The 17627-nt window shown below is 43.8% G+C and overlaps 1 protein-coding gene across 1 annotated transcript in view; it reads right to left on the reverse strand.

Annotated features, from left to right (window-relative positions):
• The window catches only part of DDX1 (DEAD-box helicase 1), a 79541-nt gene that overhangs the window by 60197 nt on the left and 1717 nt on the right, over positions 1–17627 (reverse strand). The window contains exons 2-7 of the mRNA XM_040348568.1: positions 14007–14058; positions 11208–11271; positions 9189–9218; positions 7596–7692; positions 4416–4463; positions 2689–2772 (exon numbers count right to left, since the gene is read on the reverse strand). Coding sequence (XP_040204502.1) covers positions 2689–2772; positions 4416–4463; positions 7596–7692; positions 9189–9218; positions 11208–11271; positions 14007–14058 — 375 coding nt within the window. The remainder of the gene's footprint in view (positions 1–2688; positions 2773–4415; positions 4464–7595; positions 7693–9188; positions 9219–11207; positions 11272–14006; positions 14059–17627) is intronic.

The raw sequence follows: 17627 nt of genomic DNA on the forward strand, positions 1-17627 counted from the left end.
TTTTAAGGAGGGGGGTACAGAGAGGTGGTTGTGGAGGAGGGAGGTACAGAGAGGTGGTTGTGGAGGAGGGAGGTACAGAGAGGTGGTTGTGGAGGAGGGAGGTACAGAGAGGTGGTTGTGGCGGAGGGAGGTACAGAGGTGGCTGTAAAGCTACCTCTCTGTACCCCCTCCTCTACAGCCACCTCTCTGTACACGCCTCCTCCACAGCCATGTGTTGTGGAGAGGGATGGGTGGGGATGCATTGTGCCCCTTAACTTAAAATAAGGGTCACGCTGATGGGCACATTTTATGTTAAGGGGCACTCTGATGGGCAAAACAAAACGTGCTCCTTAACATAAAATTTGCCCATCAGAGTGCCCCTTAACATGCAATATGCCCATCAGCGAACACATTAAAAATATACCCATCAGCGTGCCCCTTAACATAAAAGTTTTGTTGTGCCCATCAGAGTGCCCCTTGACATAAAATTTGCCCATCACAGTGTCCCTTAATAACATAAAATGTGCCCATGAGCACATTTATTGTTATTAAGGGACACTCTGATGGGCAAATTTTATGTTAAGGGGCACTCTGATGGGTATATTTTTAATGTGTATGCTGATGGGCATATTTTATGTTAAGGGGCAATCTGATGGGCACAACAAAATGTGTCCATCAGTGTGCCTCTTAAAACAATATGCTTATCAGTGCGCACATTAAAAATATACCCATCAGAGTGCCCCTTAACATAAAAAAGTGCCCATCAGCGTGACCTTGCCCAGCAGTGTTAGTGTTGACAAAAAATAAATGCCCATAGTGATCTACATCAATGAACGAATATGCCACATACCTAGCTCGAATGCAGGGGATGCTGCAAAATAAGAAGCCGGGAAGGAGTAGCAGGGGGCGGGGCGCGCACTGGGCGTCACGCCTCTACTCGCAACGGAGAGCCAGTAGAAGACCCGGGAACCAGGAGCAGCAGGGGGTGGGGCACGCAAGGGTGACGTGAGAGACAGGCGTGGCCCCCTACTCGCAATGTGAGCACGGAGTGGACCGCGAGCTGCGGGGGAAGGACCGTGACGTCACGCCCCTACTCGCCGCCGTACGTAGACTTCCAGGACCTGCGGTGAGTAGCAGAGGCCAATGCGGATGGAGGATTCATGGCGGGGGCACTGGTGACTGGTCAGTACATGACTGGAAGGCAAGGGACCTCAAGGCCTGGATATTGTAGCGGCGAATCGGCCGATTTTTTCACGATAATCGGCCGATGCCGATTTCACAAAAACGGCCAAATATCGGCCGATATATCGGCCGACCGATATATCGGTCGACCTCTAGTGGTGTTACTTTGGATTCAGGTCCATGTCCCCCAAGAGACACAGACTCTGGGAACCCTGTATATGTCATATTAGAAAGAGTGAGATTCATACAGTTAGGAGATGCTGATGTCAATGCCAGCCCCCTGTCTGTTATAATATAAATGAGTCTTGTAGAACGTCTAAGGGTCTTTCACCCATTGTTGATTGTGCCAATTGACCCTGCAATTGTATGAAGGAGTTCTGTGTTGATATGTATGATAATGTGTATTGTAGTTAGGGAGTCACAACGGCTGCATAAGGGATTAGTTGATTAGCTCAAGTTAATTTATCTTTCTGGTTACAAATGTACAGTAGAGCAATATGAGCAGGCGGTATGCACCTCCTCTTCTACTGTATACAAGACTTGTATTCTGGCTCTAATAAAGAGTTCATGTTCAACAATAAAGCAGGTATCGTCTTGTTTGTCGTTGATAGGGTTGGAATATCCGATATCTATATTCAGACTGGGAGAAAGTGGTATACGACGAAAGCACTCAAGTGGAGTGTGGGACGTTTCGTTACAGATGGTAAACTGGATCTTGTTTAGAACTACATGTACCCTTTAGGTACTGTGACGGGAGTCACTTTGGGCAGGGGTCTGTGGAACCCAGCTTACCTTAGAGAGGTCAGGAAACTTTTCAGCTCCCCAAGCCCCTCTTATGTGCAAGTAACCCTGTGTCTACTAGGGGCACAGGGTGACCGAGAAGCCACACTTCTTCCGGGCCTATGGGGGTTAATGATGGTCACTAGCGCTCCTTCTTTACCGTGTGTATTATGCATGTTCCAAGCATGAAGACCAGAGGTAGAATAAGAAAGGGGAAAGTTTCCTCAAGTGTCCTTCCCACTGACAAAGTCTGCTGCATGCCCAGTATTTGTGAAAAGTTTTGTGTGAATGCGTTTTGTTACACAGGACTGTATCGCTTCACTAAATGCAAAAATACTGATTGATCCTGTCAGAAATGTTGTGAGCTCGTAACTTCAAGCGAACAAACACAGCGTCTCTGCAGCAAAGAATCTCATCAGCCTTGCACAGGTTGCCACTGAGCTACAGAACTCCTCCCCCTCTTTATGTATTTGAGAAGATGAAGGTGGCGTTCTGTAGACCTCAAGCACTTGTTGTTCTAAAGGTGACCGTGCTGCTCCTCCAAAAATATGGTACAGCAAGTGAGGGCTTTCATCCTAAGACAGGAAGTGAGTTACTGGCAAAATCACCAGGTGAAAGAAATAAAGAAAAATTCAGCCACTAAACCTAAAGACTGCTAAGATATACAGTACTTTATCCATGTTACATGGAATCTTCAGTAGCTGTCATTTTATTTGTATAATCAGAATGCTCTTTGGCTTCGTTTACCTTTGCTGACTCCACGGGTTGACCTACATCCATGCCACTCCTTCATTTCTCTGCTCTGACAACAAAGTCCATCAGAACCGATGGCTGTAGAAGATAAAAAAAATATATAAATTAAAAAAGCAACTTCCAACAACATAAGAAATCCATCAGTTAACTGCACATTACTTCCATGAAACCTGCAGCTGGTCAGAATGTCCACATAATTTTTTGTTTTAATATACCAGGATGGGAGTTGCTTTAGATTTAAAGGAATATGCAGTTCAGTTTTGGGCACTGGTTCTCAAAAAGGATATCGGGGAACTGGAGAAAGTGCAGAGAAGGGCAACCAAACTGATAAGAGGCATGGAGGAGCTCAGCTATGAGGAAAGATTAGAGGAACTGAATTTATTCTCTTGAGAAGATGAGAATAAGGGGGGATATGATCAACATGTACAAATATATAAGAGGTCCATACAGTGTACTTGGTGTTGAGTTATTCACTTTACGGTCAACACTGAGGACAAGGGGGCACTCTTTACGTCTAGAGGAAAATAGATTTCACCTCCAAATACGGAAAGGTTTCTTCACAGCAAGAGCTGTGAAAATGTGGAACAGACTCCCTCCAGAGGTGGTTCTGGCCAGCTCAGTAGATTGCTTTAAGAAAGGCCTGGATACTTTCCTAAATGTACATAAAATAACTGAGTACTAAGATTTGTAGGTAAAGTTGATCCAGGGTAAATCCGATTGCCTCTCGGGGGATCAGGAAGGAATTTTTTCCCCTGCTGTAGCAAATTGGATCATGCTCTGCTGGGGTTTTTTGCCTTCCTCTGGATCAACTGTGGGTATGGAGTTGGGTGTGGGATTGTACTGTGTTTTTTATTTTGTTTGTTTATTTTTTGTGGTTGAACTGGATGGACTTGTGTCTTTTTTCAACCTGACTAACTATGTAACTATGTAACTATGTAACATCACTGCATCCTGCCTCAGTACTCTGCTCTAGCCCTCAGTCCTGATGCAAGTAGCAGACTGGTTCTAGGGACAAATAGAGCGCCTTAATTGGTGGATTTGAGTCTAAAGGAGTGCGCACACAGACAGGCTGTGGTTGTCTGAAGACCACCCTAGGTAACACCCACAGTTGATGCTCAGCCTCCATGATTGAGAACATTGAAATCCAATGAATGGCAGGGGCAGTCAGGCTGGAAATGGGGGGGGGGGGGGGAGTGACTAGGTGCTGCTGGAGGTCTTCCAACCAGAAAATGAGGCAGGCTCTGACTTTCTGTGCCAACGCTGCACACTGTGAGATGCTCAAGGTGTGCAGTGAAATCAGGTTAACCAATTTCAGTACATGAGAAGAGCCTTTACAGCTGTGCAAGACTAAAAGTAATGTTGTAGTTCAGCTTTAACCTTTACATAGTTACATAGTTAGTCAGGTTGAAAAAAGACACAAGTCCATCCAGTTCAACCACAAAAAAATAAACAAACAAAATAAAAAACACAAAGAGCACATTGTACAATTTAAGTTTTAAACAATGATATAAGAGATAACTTATAGAAACTGGAGCCAATGTCATTGACCCAACGTAGGCATATTAGGTCAATGATGTCACAAGGATCTCTGCCCCTGCGAAATAGGGAATGTATGGGCTGATTGGGGGACAGCGACAGATTCCTTATTGGTTCAGGATAAACCCAAGTTTGGGCCTAACACAAGCTCGCCCCCAATTCTAAGCAAATGATAAAATACTTACCAAAAGCAGAGCCTCTGTCATATGGATTCATCTGCCACTTATTCATCACTATAAAAAACAAAATAACGTTTTTTAATACAGGGGAACTGCAGAAAATACTAGACTTATGCCAGGTATACACCAAGTTTTTTTTTCCGCTCAACCCAGCCCTTTATAGTGCAAAAAGAGCAAATCGCTACTGTAAATGTTACTTTCATTGTCCCACAGTAAAAAAATGTACCTCTTTCAGTAGCGATTATTTGTTCTTTGTACCATTTTTTTTTTTAACCCCATTATGTTACTAAACATCTCAGGCCTGGGTCACACCTCTGTTTTTTGGTGCTTTTTGCAGAAACACACTACAGTTCATTTTCATGTTTTCCTATGGGACACGTTCACATCCATGATATTTTCAGCTGCTGCGTATTTGGAAAGGTCAAGGATTAATGCAAAAAACTGTGCTTTTTCGTTTTTTTGGTTCAATATACCGTATTTATTGCGTTATAACGCGCTCCCGTGTATACCGCGCACCCCTAAAGTGGCCCCCAATCCTGTGGAAAAAAAGTTTTTTTGTTTTTTTTGTACTTACAGTTTTGGTGTCTTGTGCGCCGTCCATCGGCGGCCTCGTCGGGTCCGGCGTCCTTCTGCGGCTTCGGGCGTCCGTCTTCGGCAACTTCGGCGTCCGTCCTCGGCGGCGTCCTCCTCGCTCATTTCCTGCGCCGAGTTTGAATAATGCGCCGACATATACCCTGTACGCTCAGGACGTCAGTGCGAGAGGCGCTGAGACTGCCCGAAGATACACGAGTGTACTGCGCTCGGTATATGCCGGCGCAGTATTCAAACTCGTGGCCGGAAAGCGGGTATCGGCGTATATCGCGTACCCACGATTTTGCCCTGATTTTCAGGGCAAAATAGTGCGCGGTATACGCCGATAAATACGGCTTTAATGGAGAAGCTGCAGAAAAGCATGTAATGCGTTTTTGCGGCAATTTGTGTTTTTTAATCTGTCCAACAGCAAATTGGCCCCAAAAAAATGTAAAAATGCAAATCGCTGCAAAATCACCTTTTTTTTTTTTTAAGGTTATTAACCGATAATTCGAAACAATAATAAATCGGCCAACTAATCTATTATGAAAGTAATCGTTGGTTGCAGCCCTAGTTAGTACAGGGACCTCAACAAGTGCTGATGTGTTCTGACAGGAGGATTGCCCCCCCTCCAGAACACACCGTTCGGATGCTAATTGGCTGCTGATTTTCCAGCATGCTTGTTCGGCAGAAGCCAGTTGCGAGATCGGCGATTGATGGTTTGTGCCAGGACAGTTTTTCTTGCATGTCAACAAGAATGCAAAAGTAGCTTGCAGCAAGTTGACACAGCTTAGGAGGAGGTGAAATGTTGGTCAGAGTGTTATATGCAACTGAGTTACTCTGATCTCAGAAGCATCGCAATCTCATCTCCAATGTAGGCTAAAGGCACTTAGAAAGCATTGGGGAATTTGGCCATCTACACAACTTTACACAGCAGCAAGGGGGCCGTATAAATGATTAAAGTGCAACTTCTGTTCTATGCCAGAAAAGCCATTGTTTGGCATGGAAATCGGATAGGCCCCTACTTTGTTAATTTAGTGGTCCCATTGAATAAAATGAAATATCTATTCCGAGGTTGCCACAAAAAATGCCATAAGGTCTGGGACATTTGGATTGAATCTCCCTCCACTACGAACGCTAGAGCCAGTACTGTGCCTGACTAAGTGGATGGTGTGCAAGTTCTATGTTCCTTGAGAAGGAGGGGCTTTGCGGGGTGGGGGGGGGGGGGTTACCTGGTATGGTCCACCACGGGTACCCCCTCTACCATTTCTTATCTTCCTGGGGCTATAAATTGCTCATACTGCACTTTATTATGTATTGTGTCTAAATTCTGCTACCCTCGTGATCAAGAGGTACCACAGCCGTGACTACAGCTGTGATCGTTTTGTTAGTTTAGGTTTTCTTTTGAGCCAGGGAATACCCAAAGTCTCCGTTTGGAATGAACTTCTTCCCTTAACCTCTTGGTGCAGAGCACATGCAAAAATACCGGGCCGCATATTTGCGTGCAATAGCACCAACAGAGCTGTGCCGAGAGCGTGCGCCCTGCACGGTGATCGACGACTCACAGAAAGCTCTCGGTCACTGCTTGCAATCGGGGTATTTCAGACCATGCGACTGCGTTGTCAGCCAATCATAGCAGTCACATGGCCATAAGCCCCACCCCCGGCAATACAAACTACTGCGCCAAATGCCCAAAAATTTAAAAATAAAAGTCAGCAGATACAAACAGTGTATAAATGGCCAGCTGCTGGGGAAAGGAGGAGGGGGACGAACTACCAGCTTACTTTCCTGCAGCCAACTGAGCCGGGAGCAGGTACCTGGCGGGTGGGGGAGACGACAGACAAGCAGAGCTTCCCCTTTAAACCCTCCTATTTTCATCCAAGCAAGCCGGCACCTTGACCTCTGATTTCCAACTGCCATGGTGCTGCACATGTGATCATTTATGACACCAGACAGTTTGGTTCAGAGAACACAAACAAATGTGACAGTTGCTGTGAAAGAAACAGTTTTTTTAACCTGTTAAATTGATGCGTTCAGTTCCGATTTAACCCCTTTAGCAATTTAAAGCGGAGGTTCACCCAAAAATCCACTTTTTGACATTAGCTATAGCATACTGCTAACATCTGCAGTATGCTGTTTTTTTTTTTTTTTTTCTTGTACTTATCGTTATATGAGCCCTTGTTTTTCGGCTCCGAGCGGGGAATCCTGCGGGGAATGGGCGTTTATAAGCAAAGAGTAGTTGATTGACGGCTGCTAAGGCGCGTCTTGGCCTCTGTTTAATCTTCTACTGCCATTATGTTGCACATGTGATCAGTTATGACTCCAGCCATTGGATGGTTTGACAGTTTGGTTGAGAGCACAACCAATGTGACAGTTAGCATTCCCGGCATGCCAGGAATGTAACTGCTTTTTCAAACTGTTAAATTGATGGGTTTACTTCCGCTTTAAGGATGCTGGAAAGTTCATTTTGAGGGCGAACCTCCGCTTTAAGACTGAAAATATACAAATTCTTGGATGAACAGAGATTTAAACCAATTCTCTTTAATTTGCTTAATCTGGAACCTACTGCTAAAATATCAACAGATGATGAACTACTGTTAAATCATACAGAATTACCTGAGCTGCCAGTCTTAACAGCGGCCTTTCCTTTCTTGCCTTCTTGATGATCTTTCAAGGTTTCATACACAATCTGAATGACAGGGATACTAAAAGCCTAAAAAAAAAAAAAAAAAGGAAGGAGGTTAAAAACAGAAATGGACTTCAAAAAACAAAACTATAAAAATTCACAAATTACAATCTTACAAAAAAACAAAGCAAACACAACTACCTCTTGGGTGGAGCCAACTTTAATACAGTTTTGTTCTGCAATCTGGGCCCAGTAGGACGATCACTTCCTGTCCAGGGGTAGTCATGATCTACAGCTGACAACCCTGTTGTCATTGAATTCAACGTTCTTCATACATAATTTTTAGCATGCAGGGGAGAAAATGTAATCCAAATAGAAGGTCTGCAACACCATATAGTGATCTTAAAATCCTTGTTTATCGACTACTCCACAGTAAACACATTCTATATCCACTTAAGACCCGGACCATTATGCAGGTTAAGGACCTTGTCCCTTTTTGCGATTCTGCATTGCGTCGCTTTAACTGACAGTTGCGCGGTCATACGAAGTGGCTCCCAAACAAAATTGTCGTCCTTTTTCCCCCACAAATAGAGCTTTCTTTTGGTGGTATTTGATCACCTCTGCGGTTTTTATCTTGTGTGCTATAAACAAAAATATTGATTGGTTTGCGCAAAAGTTAAAGCGTTTACAAAATAGGGGATAGTTTTATGGCATTTTTAAAAAAAAAATTTTTTTTACTAGTAATGGCGGCGATCAGCGATTTTTTTCGTGACTGCGAAATTATGGTGGACACATCGGACACTTTTGACACATTTTTGGGACCATTGTCATTTTCACCGCGAAAAGTGCTATAAAAATGCACGATTACTGTGAAAATGCCAATGGCAGTGAAGGGGTTAACCACTAGGGGGCGCTAAGGGGTTAAGTGTGCTCTAAGGGGTTAAGTGTGCTCTAAGGGAGTGATTCTTACTGTAGGTGTGACGTCACTGATCGTTGTTCCCTATAACAGGGAACAGACTATCAGCGACTGCCATACAGAACGGGGAAGGTGTGTTTACACACACCTCTCTCCGTTCTTCAGCTCCTGTGACCCGATCGCCGGACACCGGCGGCGATCGGGTCCCACGGTCACGGAGCTTCGGACTGGGTCGCGCGCACGACCCACGGCTGGGCTCTTAAAGGTGGCGTACAGGTATGTGCCTGTGCCCAGCCGTTCCATTCTGCCGACTTATATCGGCATTAGGCAGTCCTTAAGTGGTTATACAGAGAGAGACATTGACATGTTTCAGCCATAAATCAGCCTTAGTCATAACCTGTTATGACTAAAGCCAATTAAGGCCGAAACGCGTCAACATCTCTGTATATAGAATGTGTTTACGGTGGAGTAGTCAATAAATGAAAATGTTAAGAGCTCTATACAGTGCTGTGGACCTTATATTTGGATTACAATGCTGCAGTTGTGAGGCTGTGGATCGTGCGCTCGTTTGCTCAAAATATCTCCACCATTTGCAGCACTTTATTCGATCTTTTGTACAGGAAAGAAGAAATGTACTGTAATCAGTACCAGCACCAAATAAACTTACCCCTGTCTTGCCACTACCAGTCTCAGCAGCCTGTAACAAACAAAATTCAAGCCATTAATATCATAGATCCCATATTAAACCAATTACATCCCGCAGCAGCAACCATGAGCACCAAGATCATGAAATCAGGGGGAAAAGATGTTGATCTGTGCACACAACAGACACTTAAATCCATCTCAGCAGGGCCCGTCCATTAAGGGTGCCTCCCCTATCCATGCGTACGGCCTCTTTCATGACACCGGCGCATGGATTCCAATGCGGAGGGGCGATTGGAGGTTGTTTGCTGCCCCCCCCCCCAAATAAAAACAACACACACACCAGTCGCCACTGCATGTCAGGAAGGTGGGACTTATGTGAGACAGATCCAAAGATCACAAGTTTTCAGTGGAAACTTATATTTAACCACCTCAATAATCTGGCACTTTTACCCCCTTCCTGCCCAGGCTAATTTTCAGCACTATCACATTTTGAACGACAAGTGCGCAGTCAAGCAAATAAAAATTTGTTATCCTGTCACACAAACAAAGCTTTCTTTTGGTGGTATTTATCCCCCACTGTTTTTTTTTTTATTTTGCTAAATCAACAAATAAAAAAAAATACGTTTTTCTCCGTTTCGGTTTTTGCAAAATGTATTCTGCTACATTTCCTTGGTGAAAAAAAGGCAAATCAGTGTTTATTGTTTAGTCTGTAGGAATGTCCACAAACTATGGTATAAATGTCTGAAAATCTGTCAATCCTGAGGTACCAACAGCCTCTCTTATTTCTTGAGGCCAAAAACAGCAGGACAGTACAGATATCCAACAAATAACCCATTTTTGGAACCTAGACAGTCCAACGTATTTAGTAAGAGGCATGGCGAGTTTAAAAAAAAAATATGTTTCCAAATTTTTACCAGTGCAGTACGGCGTTATCAGATAACTGGTGTAGCGGTGATCAGGGGCACTGACAGTATGTCTTGTGTTGACCTTACACCATTAACCACTTCCATACAGGGCACGTATACACCTTCCCGCCCAAGCCAATTTTCAGCTTTCAGCACTGTCACACTTTGAATGGCAATTGCGCGGTCATGCTACACTGTACCCAAACAAAATTGGCGTCCTTTTTTCCCACAAATAGAGCTTTCTTTTGGTGGTATTTGATCACCTCTGCAATTTTTTTTTTGCGCAACAACTAAAAAGAAAAGACTGAAAATTTTGAAAAAAAAATACGTTTTTATTTTTTTCTGTTAATTTTTTGTAAATAAGTAAGTTTTCTCTTTCAATTACGGGCACTGATATGGCGGCACTGATGAGATGGCACTGATGGACATCGATGAGGTAGTACTGACGGGCAGAGATGAGGTGGCACTGATTGGCGGCGCTTGTATGCGGCACTGATGGGCACACATAGGTGGCACTGATGGGCACACATAGGCGGCACTGATGGGTGGCACTGATGGCTACTTTTGGGTGGCACAGATGGGCACTGATAGGTGGGCACTGGGCATGGATGGGCACTGTGGGTGGCACTGGACACTGTAGGGTGGCACTGATGGACACTGGGGCGGCACTGTTTAACCTATGTTGCCAGTCAGTGCCCATTTGTGGGCACTGATTGGCATCTTTTTTTTTTTTAATGCTTTTTTTTTTTTTGATCTGCTCTTCCCTGGTGGTTCAGGGTGGGCTTCCCTGGTGGTCCATGTGGTGATCCGAGGGGGGGCTGCGCTGATAAACAATCAGCGCGAACCCCCCCTGTCAGGAGAGCCGCCGATCAGCTCTCCTCTACTCGCGTCTGTCAGACGCGAGTGAGGAAGAGCCGTCAACGGCTCTTCCTGTTTACATCGTGATCAGCCGTGATTCGACACGGCTGATCACGTGGTAAAGAGTCTCCGTGAGAGACTCTTTACCGAGATCGGTGTTGCGGGGTGTCAGACTGACAACGATCGCCGCATGTCACAACAAAAATTAGCACAATGTTTAGCGACACAGTTTACGTTACAAGTCATGGATTCTTTGCCTTATAGGATACTAAACTTACCATAAGAACATCACCGCCGCCTAGAATCATTGGTATAGACTCCGCCTGAATGTCAGTAGGAAGGCTGTGCAGTAAAACAAAAACAGGTATTTAAACAAGAATAGAGCAGCATCATCTTGGATTCAATCTCCTAGGTAAAGAATTCTCATAAAATGACAACTCCGTCCCCATGTAACAGGCATGTAAAAGCAACAAGTGTAAAGTTTAACAGACAAAAGAAAAAAAATATTTTTATGAATTAAAATATTAAGTATTAACTTTGTTTTTTGTTTTGTTTTTTAAAGGTGCAAATTTGAGCGCAGTCATTCTCCGCCTTGCCTCACTACCCAAGTGAGCCTGAAACCCTGACCTATATACTTGTGGAAAGTTCTTTATATTTTAACCACTTCAGCCCCGAACCATTTTGCTGGTCAATGAGCGGCCACTTTTTGCGATTCGGCACTGCGTTGGTTTAACTGACAATTGCGCGGTCCTGCGACGTGGCTCCCAAACAAAAGTTGGCGTCCTTTTTTTCCCACAAATAGAGCTTTCTTTTGGTGGTATTTGATCACCTCTGCGGTTTTTCTTTTTTGCGCTATAGACAAAAATAGAGCGACAATTTTGAAAAAATATATATTTTTTACTTTTTGCTATAATAAATATCCCCCAAAAATACATATTTTTCGTAAATAAATAAATCGCAATAAGTGAGTATTGATTGGTTTGTGCAAAAGTTATAGCATCTACAAAATAGGGGATAGTTTTATGGCATTTTTATTAATATTTTTTTTTTACTAGTAATGGCGGCAATCTGTGATTTTTATCGGTACTGCGACATTATGGCGGACACTTTTGACATATTTTTGGAACCATTGGCATTTTTATAGCGATCAGTGCTATAAAAATGCATTGATTATTGTAAAAATGTCACTGGCAGGGAAGGGGTTAACACTAGGGGCGATAAAGGGGTTAATTATGTTCCCTCAACTGAAAGGGGGGGGGGGGTGTGAGACTGACTCGGGGAAATGACAGATCGATGTACATACATTGTATGACCATGCGATCGGTAATTTCTCCCCCTGAAAGAACCGGGAGCTGTGTGGTTACACACACAGCTCCCGGTTCTCGCTCTGTCACGAGCGATCGCAGGTGCCCGGCGGTGATCGTGCCTCGGATCTGTGCGCCTGATTCATAGAATCAGTTATGCATAGATTTCCCTAAGATCCGACTGGCGTAAGTGTCGTATCTTAGGCTGCATATTTATGCTGGCCACTAGGTGGCGCTTCCGTATAGTTACGCGAGGAATATGCTAATTAGGTATTTACGCCGATTCAGAAACGTACGTCCGGCGCATTTTTTTACGTTGTTTACGTTAGGCTTTTTCCAGGGTAAAGTTACCTCTGCTATATAGCTAATGTTAAGTATGGACGTCGTTCCTGCGCCGAGTTTTGAAATGTTTACGTTGTTTGCGCAAGTCGTTCGCGAATAGGGCTGTATGTAAGTTACGTTCACGTCTAAAGCAATGACTACTTGCGGCGTAATTTTGAGCATGCGCACTGGGATTTTTTCACGAACGGCGCATGCGCCGTTCACAAAAAACGTAACATACGCGGGTCATCTTAAATTTAAATAAAACACGCCCACAACATCCCCATTTGAATTAGGCGGGCTTACGCCGGCCCACATACGTTACGCCGCAACTTAGGGCGCAAGTGCTTTCTGAATACGGAACTTGCGCCCAAATTTACGGCGGCGTAACGTATCTGAGATACGTTACGCCCGCAGAAAGATCCGCTCATCTTTCTGAATCCAGCCCATAGTGTTTTGGGACACAGTAGGCGTAGTGCGGAAACACATTTACCTTACTGGTATAGGGAATGAGGTGCTATTAGGAATGGGTATATCTAAATGCTGAGCTGGCATTTCTACAGGTTCTTTGCAGTGTTCATTTTAGCAGAAAATTTCAATTTAGTTTTAGTCTTAGGACTAAAATTGTTTTCTGCAATTGTTTTAGTAACTCATTTTAGTTGTCTAAAATCTAATGAGTGTAATTCATCATTTAACATTTCTCTACAATTTTCAAACTCATTATATACTGCTGGAGTGAAAAATCGCATTATTTATGGTATTGAGGTATAAACATGCACTGCAGACCAGTGTTCATTTTCAAGTCAAATTTCAATTTAGTTTTAGTCTTTTGACTAAAATGCCATTTTAGTTGTATTTTAGTCATCTCAATTGTTTTAGTCATATTTTAGTCAACTAAAATAGTATTAATTTAGTAGACTAAAATGTTTTAGTCAACGAAATTAACACTGGTTCTTTAGTTTGTAAGTAAATGGATCTTTAAAGTGCAACACTGAAAATTAATTCCAATATGTAAAAAAAAAAAAGGGGGGGGGATAAAAGACTGTCACAGAACCAACACATGTTGGGGGCCAGAAAACACCCCCTTCATCAGGGCTTAGATGGGGAAAGATATGCTGATCACAATAGAAGATGTGAATTTTACAGAATTTTACCAGATGGAAAACGGTCGGCTGGACAAATGTCCGCTGGAAACCTGTCCGGTCGGCCGTACACACGACCGAACTTGTCTGCTGAAACTGGTCCGCGGACAAGTATCAGCGGACAGATCCGGTCGTGTGTACAGGCCCTAAAGGAAATCGATAGAAGAAAATTGTATAATGTATGGCCAGCCTTAGCCAACACCTTGACAATGAATTCTCTTGTGTATAGCTTTAATCTCTTCCAGCGAGCACATATCGCCATCCATTCACTATTCCCAACATTTTCTATACTTGCGGATGTACAACTTACAGCCAGTCCATCTCCTCCACAGCCTGAGCAATCTCCGGCATCACACCCATTTCTGTAAATAGAAGACAGTTTATTATACACGGCATCCAGAAGTGATCAGAGAATTCTTGTGAAACATTTTTGGGGTGGTGCTGGAGGGGTCAGACTGAGGTGCTCATTTTTGGTGCATTATGAATGCAGTGCTTTGAACTCGTGCTTGCTGCTTTTTTAAATAAAGTTTCTCAGCTGCACTGAGGGAAGAAAGTCCATATAAACCGTCCTGCCTCATCGCACAGATTGCCCAAATTTCATATACTGGTTTCCAACAGGTAAATGAGACTATTGCCTGCACTGTGATGTGATGTTGTGGCACAATGTAATTCTATCATAGACAACCTTTATGAATTTCCAAGATATAAAACATGAGGGGGCGTTGAGTAAATAGATACTAAACATAAAATAGCGTGCACATGTGAAACAGCTACAAACTTCAGTACCCAAAATCACCTATAGGCGATACTTCAAATGTGCCATTTAACTGTATACTATACAAGTGTGGAATGACTCCTATAATACAGTATAAGAGTGGAATGACTCCCAAATATTATACAGTATAAGTGTGGTATGAATCCTACAGAATATATAAGAGTGAAATGAACCTTATACATACAGTACACAAGAGCGTATTAAATTGTATATCTATACACTATATTGTCAAGCCTTTACATGAACTTTAATGGCATCCCAGTCTTAGTCCGTAGGGTTCAAAATTGAGTTGGCTCAACCTTTACAGCTATAACAGCATCAACTCTTCTGGGAAGTCTGTCCACAAGGTTTAGGAGTGTGTCTGTGGGAATGATTGACCATTCTTCCAGAAGCGCATTTGTGAAGTCAGGCACTGATGTTGGAGAAAAGGCATGGCTCGCAGTCTCCACTCTAATTCATCCCAAAAGGTGTTCTATCGGGGTGAGGTCAGGACTTGAGGTGAGGTCATGTAAAGCGATGATTAAATTGACGGCGCTATACAAGTACTTGTAGCAAAATAATACACGGATCAGCCAAAACATTATGACCACCCATATAATACCGAGTAGGTTCCCCTTTTGCTACCAATACAGCCCTGACCTGTCGAAGCACAGATAGCACTAGACCTGACCCTATGCTGTGGTATTTGGCACCGAGCTGTCACTATCGGATCCTTTAGGTCCTGGAGTGGCGAGTTGGAGTCTCCATGGATCTGACTTGGTTTTCCAGCATATGCCAAAGATACTTGATGGATTGAGATCTGGAGATTTGGAGTCCAAGTTATCACCTCAAACTTACCATTGTGTTCCTCAAACCATTCTAGAACACATTTTACAGTGTGGCAGGGTACATTATCCTGCTAAAAAGTCCACTGCCATCAGGAAATACCATTTCCATGAAGACCCGGGTATACATGGGCAACAACAATGTTCAGGTAGGCGATAAATGTCAAATTAACATCCACATGAAGGACCCAGGGTCTCCCAGCGGAACATTGCCCCAAGCATCACACTGCCCCCGCTGGCTACTGACAAAGTTACAGTTGGCGGAAAGAAACATGTAGCCGCAAGGACGGGACCCCTTCCCTGTGTTGCCGCCTGACCTGCTTTGAGTTTGTTTGATGGTTTTTATGACTTATTTCTCCCTTCTCTGGACCTGTGTGAACTGCTCGAGTTCGACGAGTACCAGCATTCAGTGAGAGTAGCAATTGCCGTCAGTGGTAATGCAACCTTACTACATGGCTATACAATCCAAGACCCCATACACACTATTAGATTTTCTGCAGATTTTTGTATTCAGATTTACCCAAACCATATAATGCAAGGTCAAACCTTAAAGGCTGGATTCACACTTGTGTGGTGCAAATTCCAGCTCTCCGATCTCTGCAAAGAGACGAGAGAGCTGTTCAGCAGATCATCTCCGTTTTATCTGCGAATTTGGAGACCTGGCAGAGGGGAGGTGGAGGGGGGGGGGGGGGGGGGGGAGTGTATTGATGAGAGAAATCCTGATGAAAAATTAACACATCTGCAAATCAGATGCGTGCCCATAGAAGATAATGGATTCTGAATTCGCACCTGAGCCGCACCGCAATGCGCACGTTTTTTAGGCAATGCACAGTGCGAACGCATCGCATATATGTGAACCAGCCTCATTAAAATCAATGTATTTTATAATGTTATGCGAATTGTGAACCCGGCCTTATGCCCGGTACACACGATCCGATTATCGGACGAATGATCATCCGTTTTATTTTTGTATGCTAATCTCACGTCGAATCTGATGAGTTTACTAAAGTCACGAAAATTCTCGAACGGCTGAATAAAAAAATCGGAAGTGATGTCATGTGTTGGAATGTATTTGTATTGCATTTTTGAACGACAGCTTAAAACGACTGATTAAACGAAAATCGTACGATCTGGCATCGTACGAAAAAAAATTCCGTGCATGTCCGATAGAATAAAATCGGATGAACTGTCCTGATCGGCTCTCGGAAGCTCTGTACTAACGATCCGATTATCGTATGATCGTTTCGAAAGCGACATTTTTCGTACGATTTTCGGATCGTGTGTACGGGGCTAAGAGTTTCAATTTGTATGCAATCAGGCAGACCCTTGCACTAGAGGTCGACCGATATGGGTTTTTCTCTGGCTGGCCGATGCCGATATTTAAAAGTTGGGGTGGCCGATGTTTGATGCCGATATTTTGGGCCGATTAAAAAAAAAAAAAAAAAAAAAAACACCTCACCCACTCCACTCCTTCCTGCTTGCTCCTGTCACTCTAGCACACACTTGATGTCCTCAGTACAGATGGCACTGGTTTGGAACTGACATATGGCACTGACAGATGGCACTGATTGACTGACTGGCAGGTGTCACTGATTGGCGGTAGCACTAGCAGGTTTAACACTGAGCCAAATGTAACTGTGTGTGAAACTGACAAACAACAGAGGAGAGCTGTCAGAATTGAGCTCGATGTGAGGGTGGGCGGGACCCAGCCAAGGTGGGCGGGACCCAGCAGCTATATTACACCAGCCAATGAGGGACATCACCAGTTAAGGGTGCACAGTGTTGTGGGGTTTATATTGGAGGCATTGTCATCTTTGTGGGCGGTGTTGGGTCCCAATGCATTATACATGCTAATAAATCATTTTTGTAGAGGTAACTCCTTAGGGTGTGTTTATCCTTTATTTCGTTTTCATTTTTTCTTCTTCTTCCCATACTGCAGCACCCCACGCTATCTACGGAAAAGAAAATGTGATTCATCAGATCAGGCCACCTTCTTCCATTGCTCCGTGGTCCAGTTCTGATGCTCATGTAGGCACTTTTGACTGTGGACACGGGTCAGCCTGGGCACCCTGACGTGTCTGCAGCTTGGCAGCCCCAAACACAACAAACCACAATGCATTGTGTGCTCTGACACCCATCAGAACCAGCATTAACTTTCTCAGCAGCTTTAGCTAAAGTAACTCTTCTATTTGATCAGAATACAGGGGCCAGCCTTTACTCCTCTAGTGCAGGGGTCACCAAACTTTCTATACAAAGGGCCAGTTTACTGCCCTTCAGACTTAAAAGGGACCGGACTGTGCCCGGTGGGAGTAAACAATGCTCCACCTTTGGT

The sequence above is a fragment of the Rana temporaria genome, chromosome 4 (assembly GCF_905171775.1).
Source record: "Rana temporaria chromosome 4, aRanTem1.1, whole genome shotgun sequence".
Taxonomy (NCBI): Eukaryota; Metazoa; Chordata; class Amphibia; order Anura; family Ranidae; genus Rana; species Rana temporaria.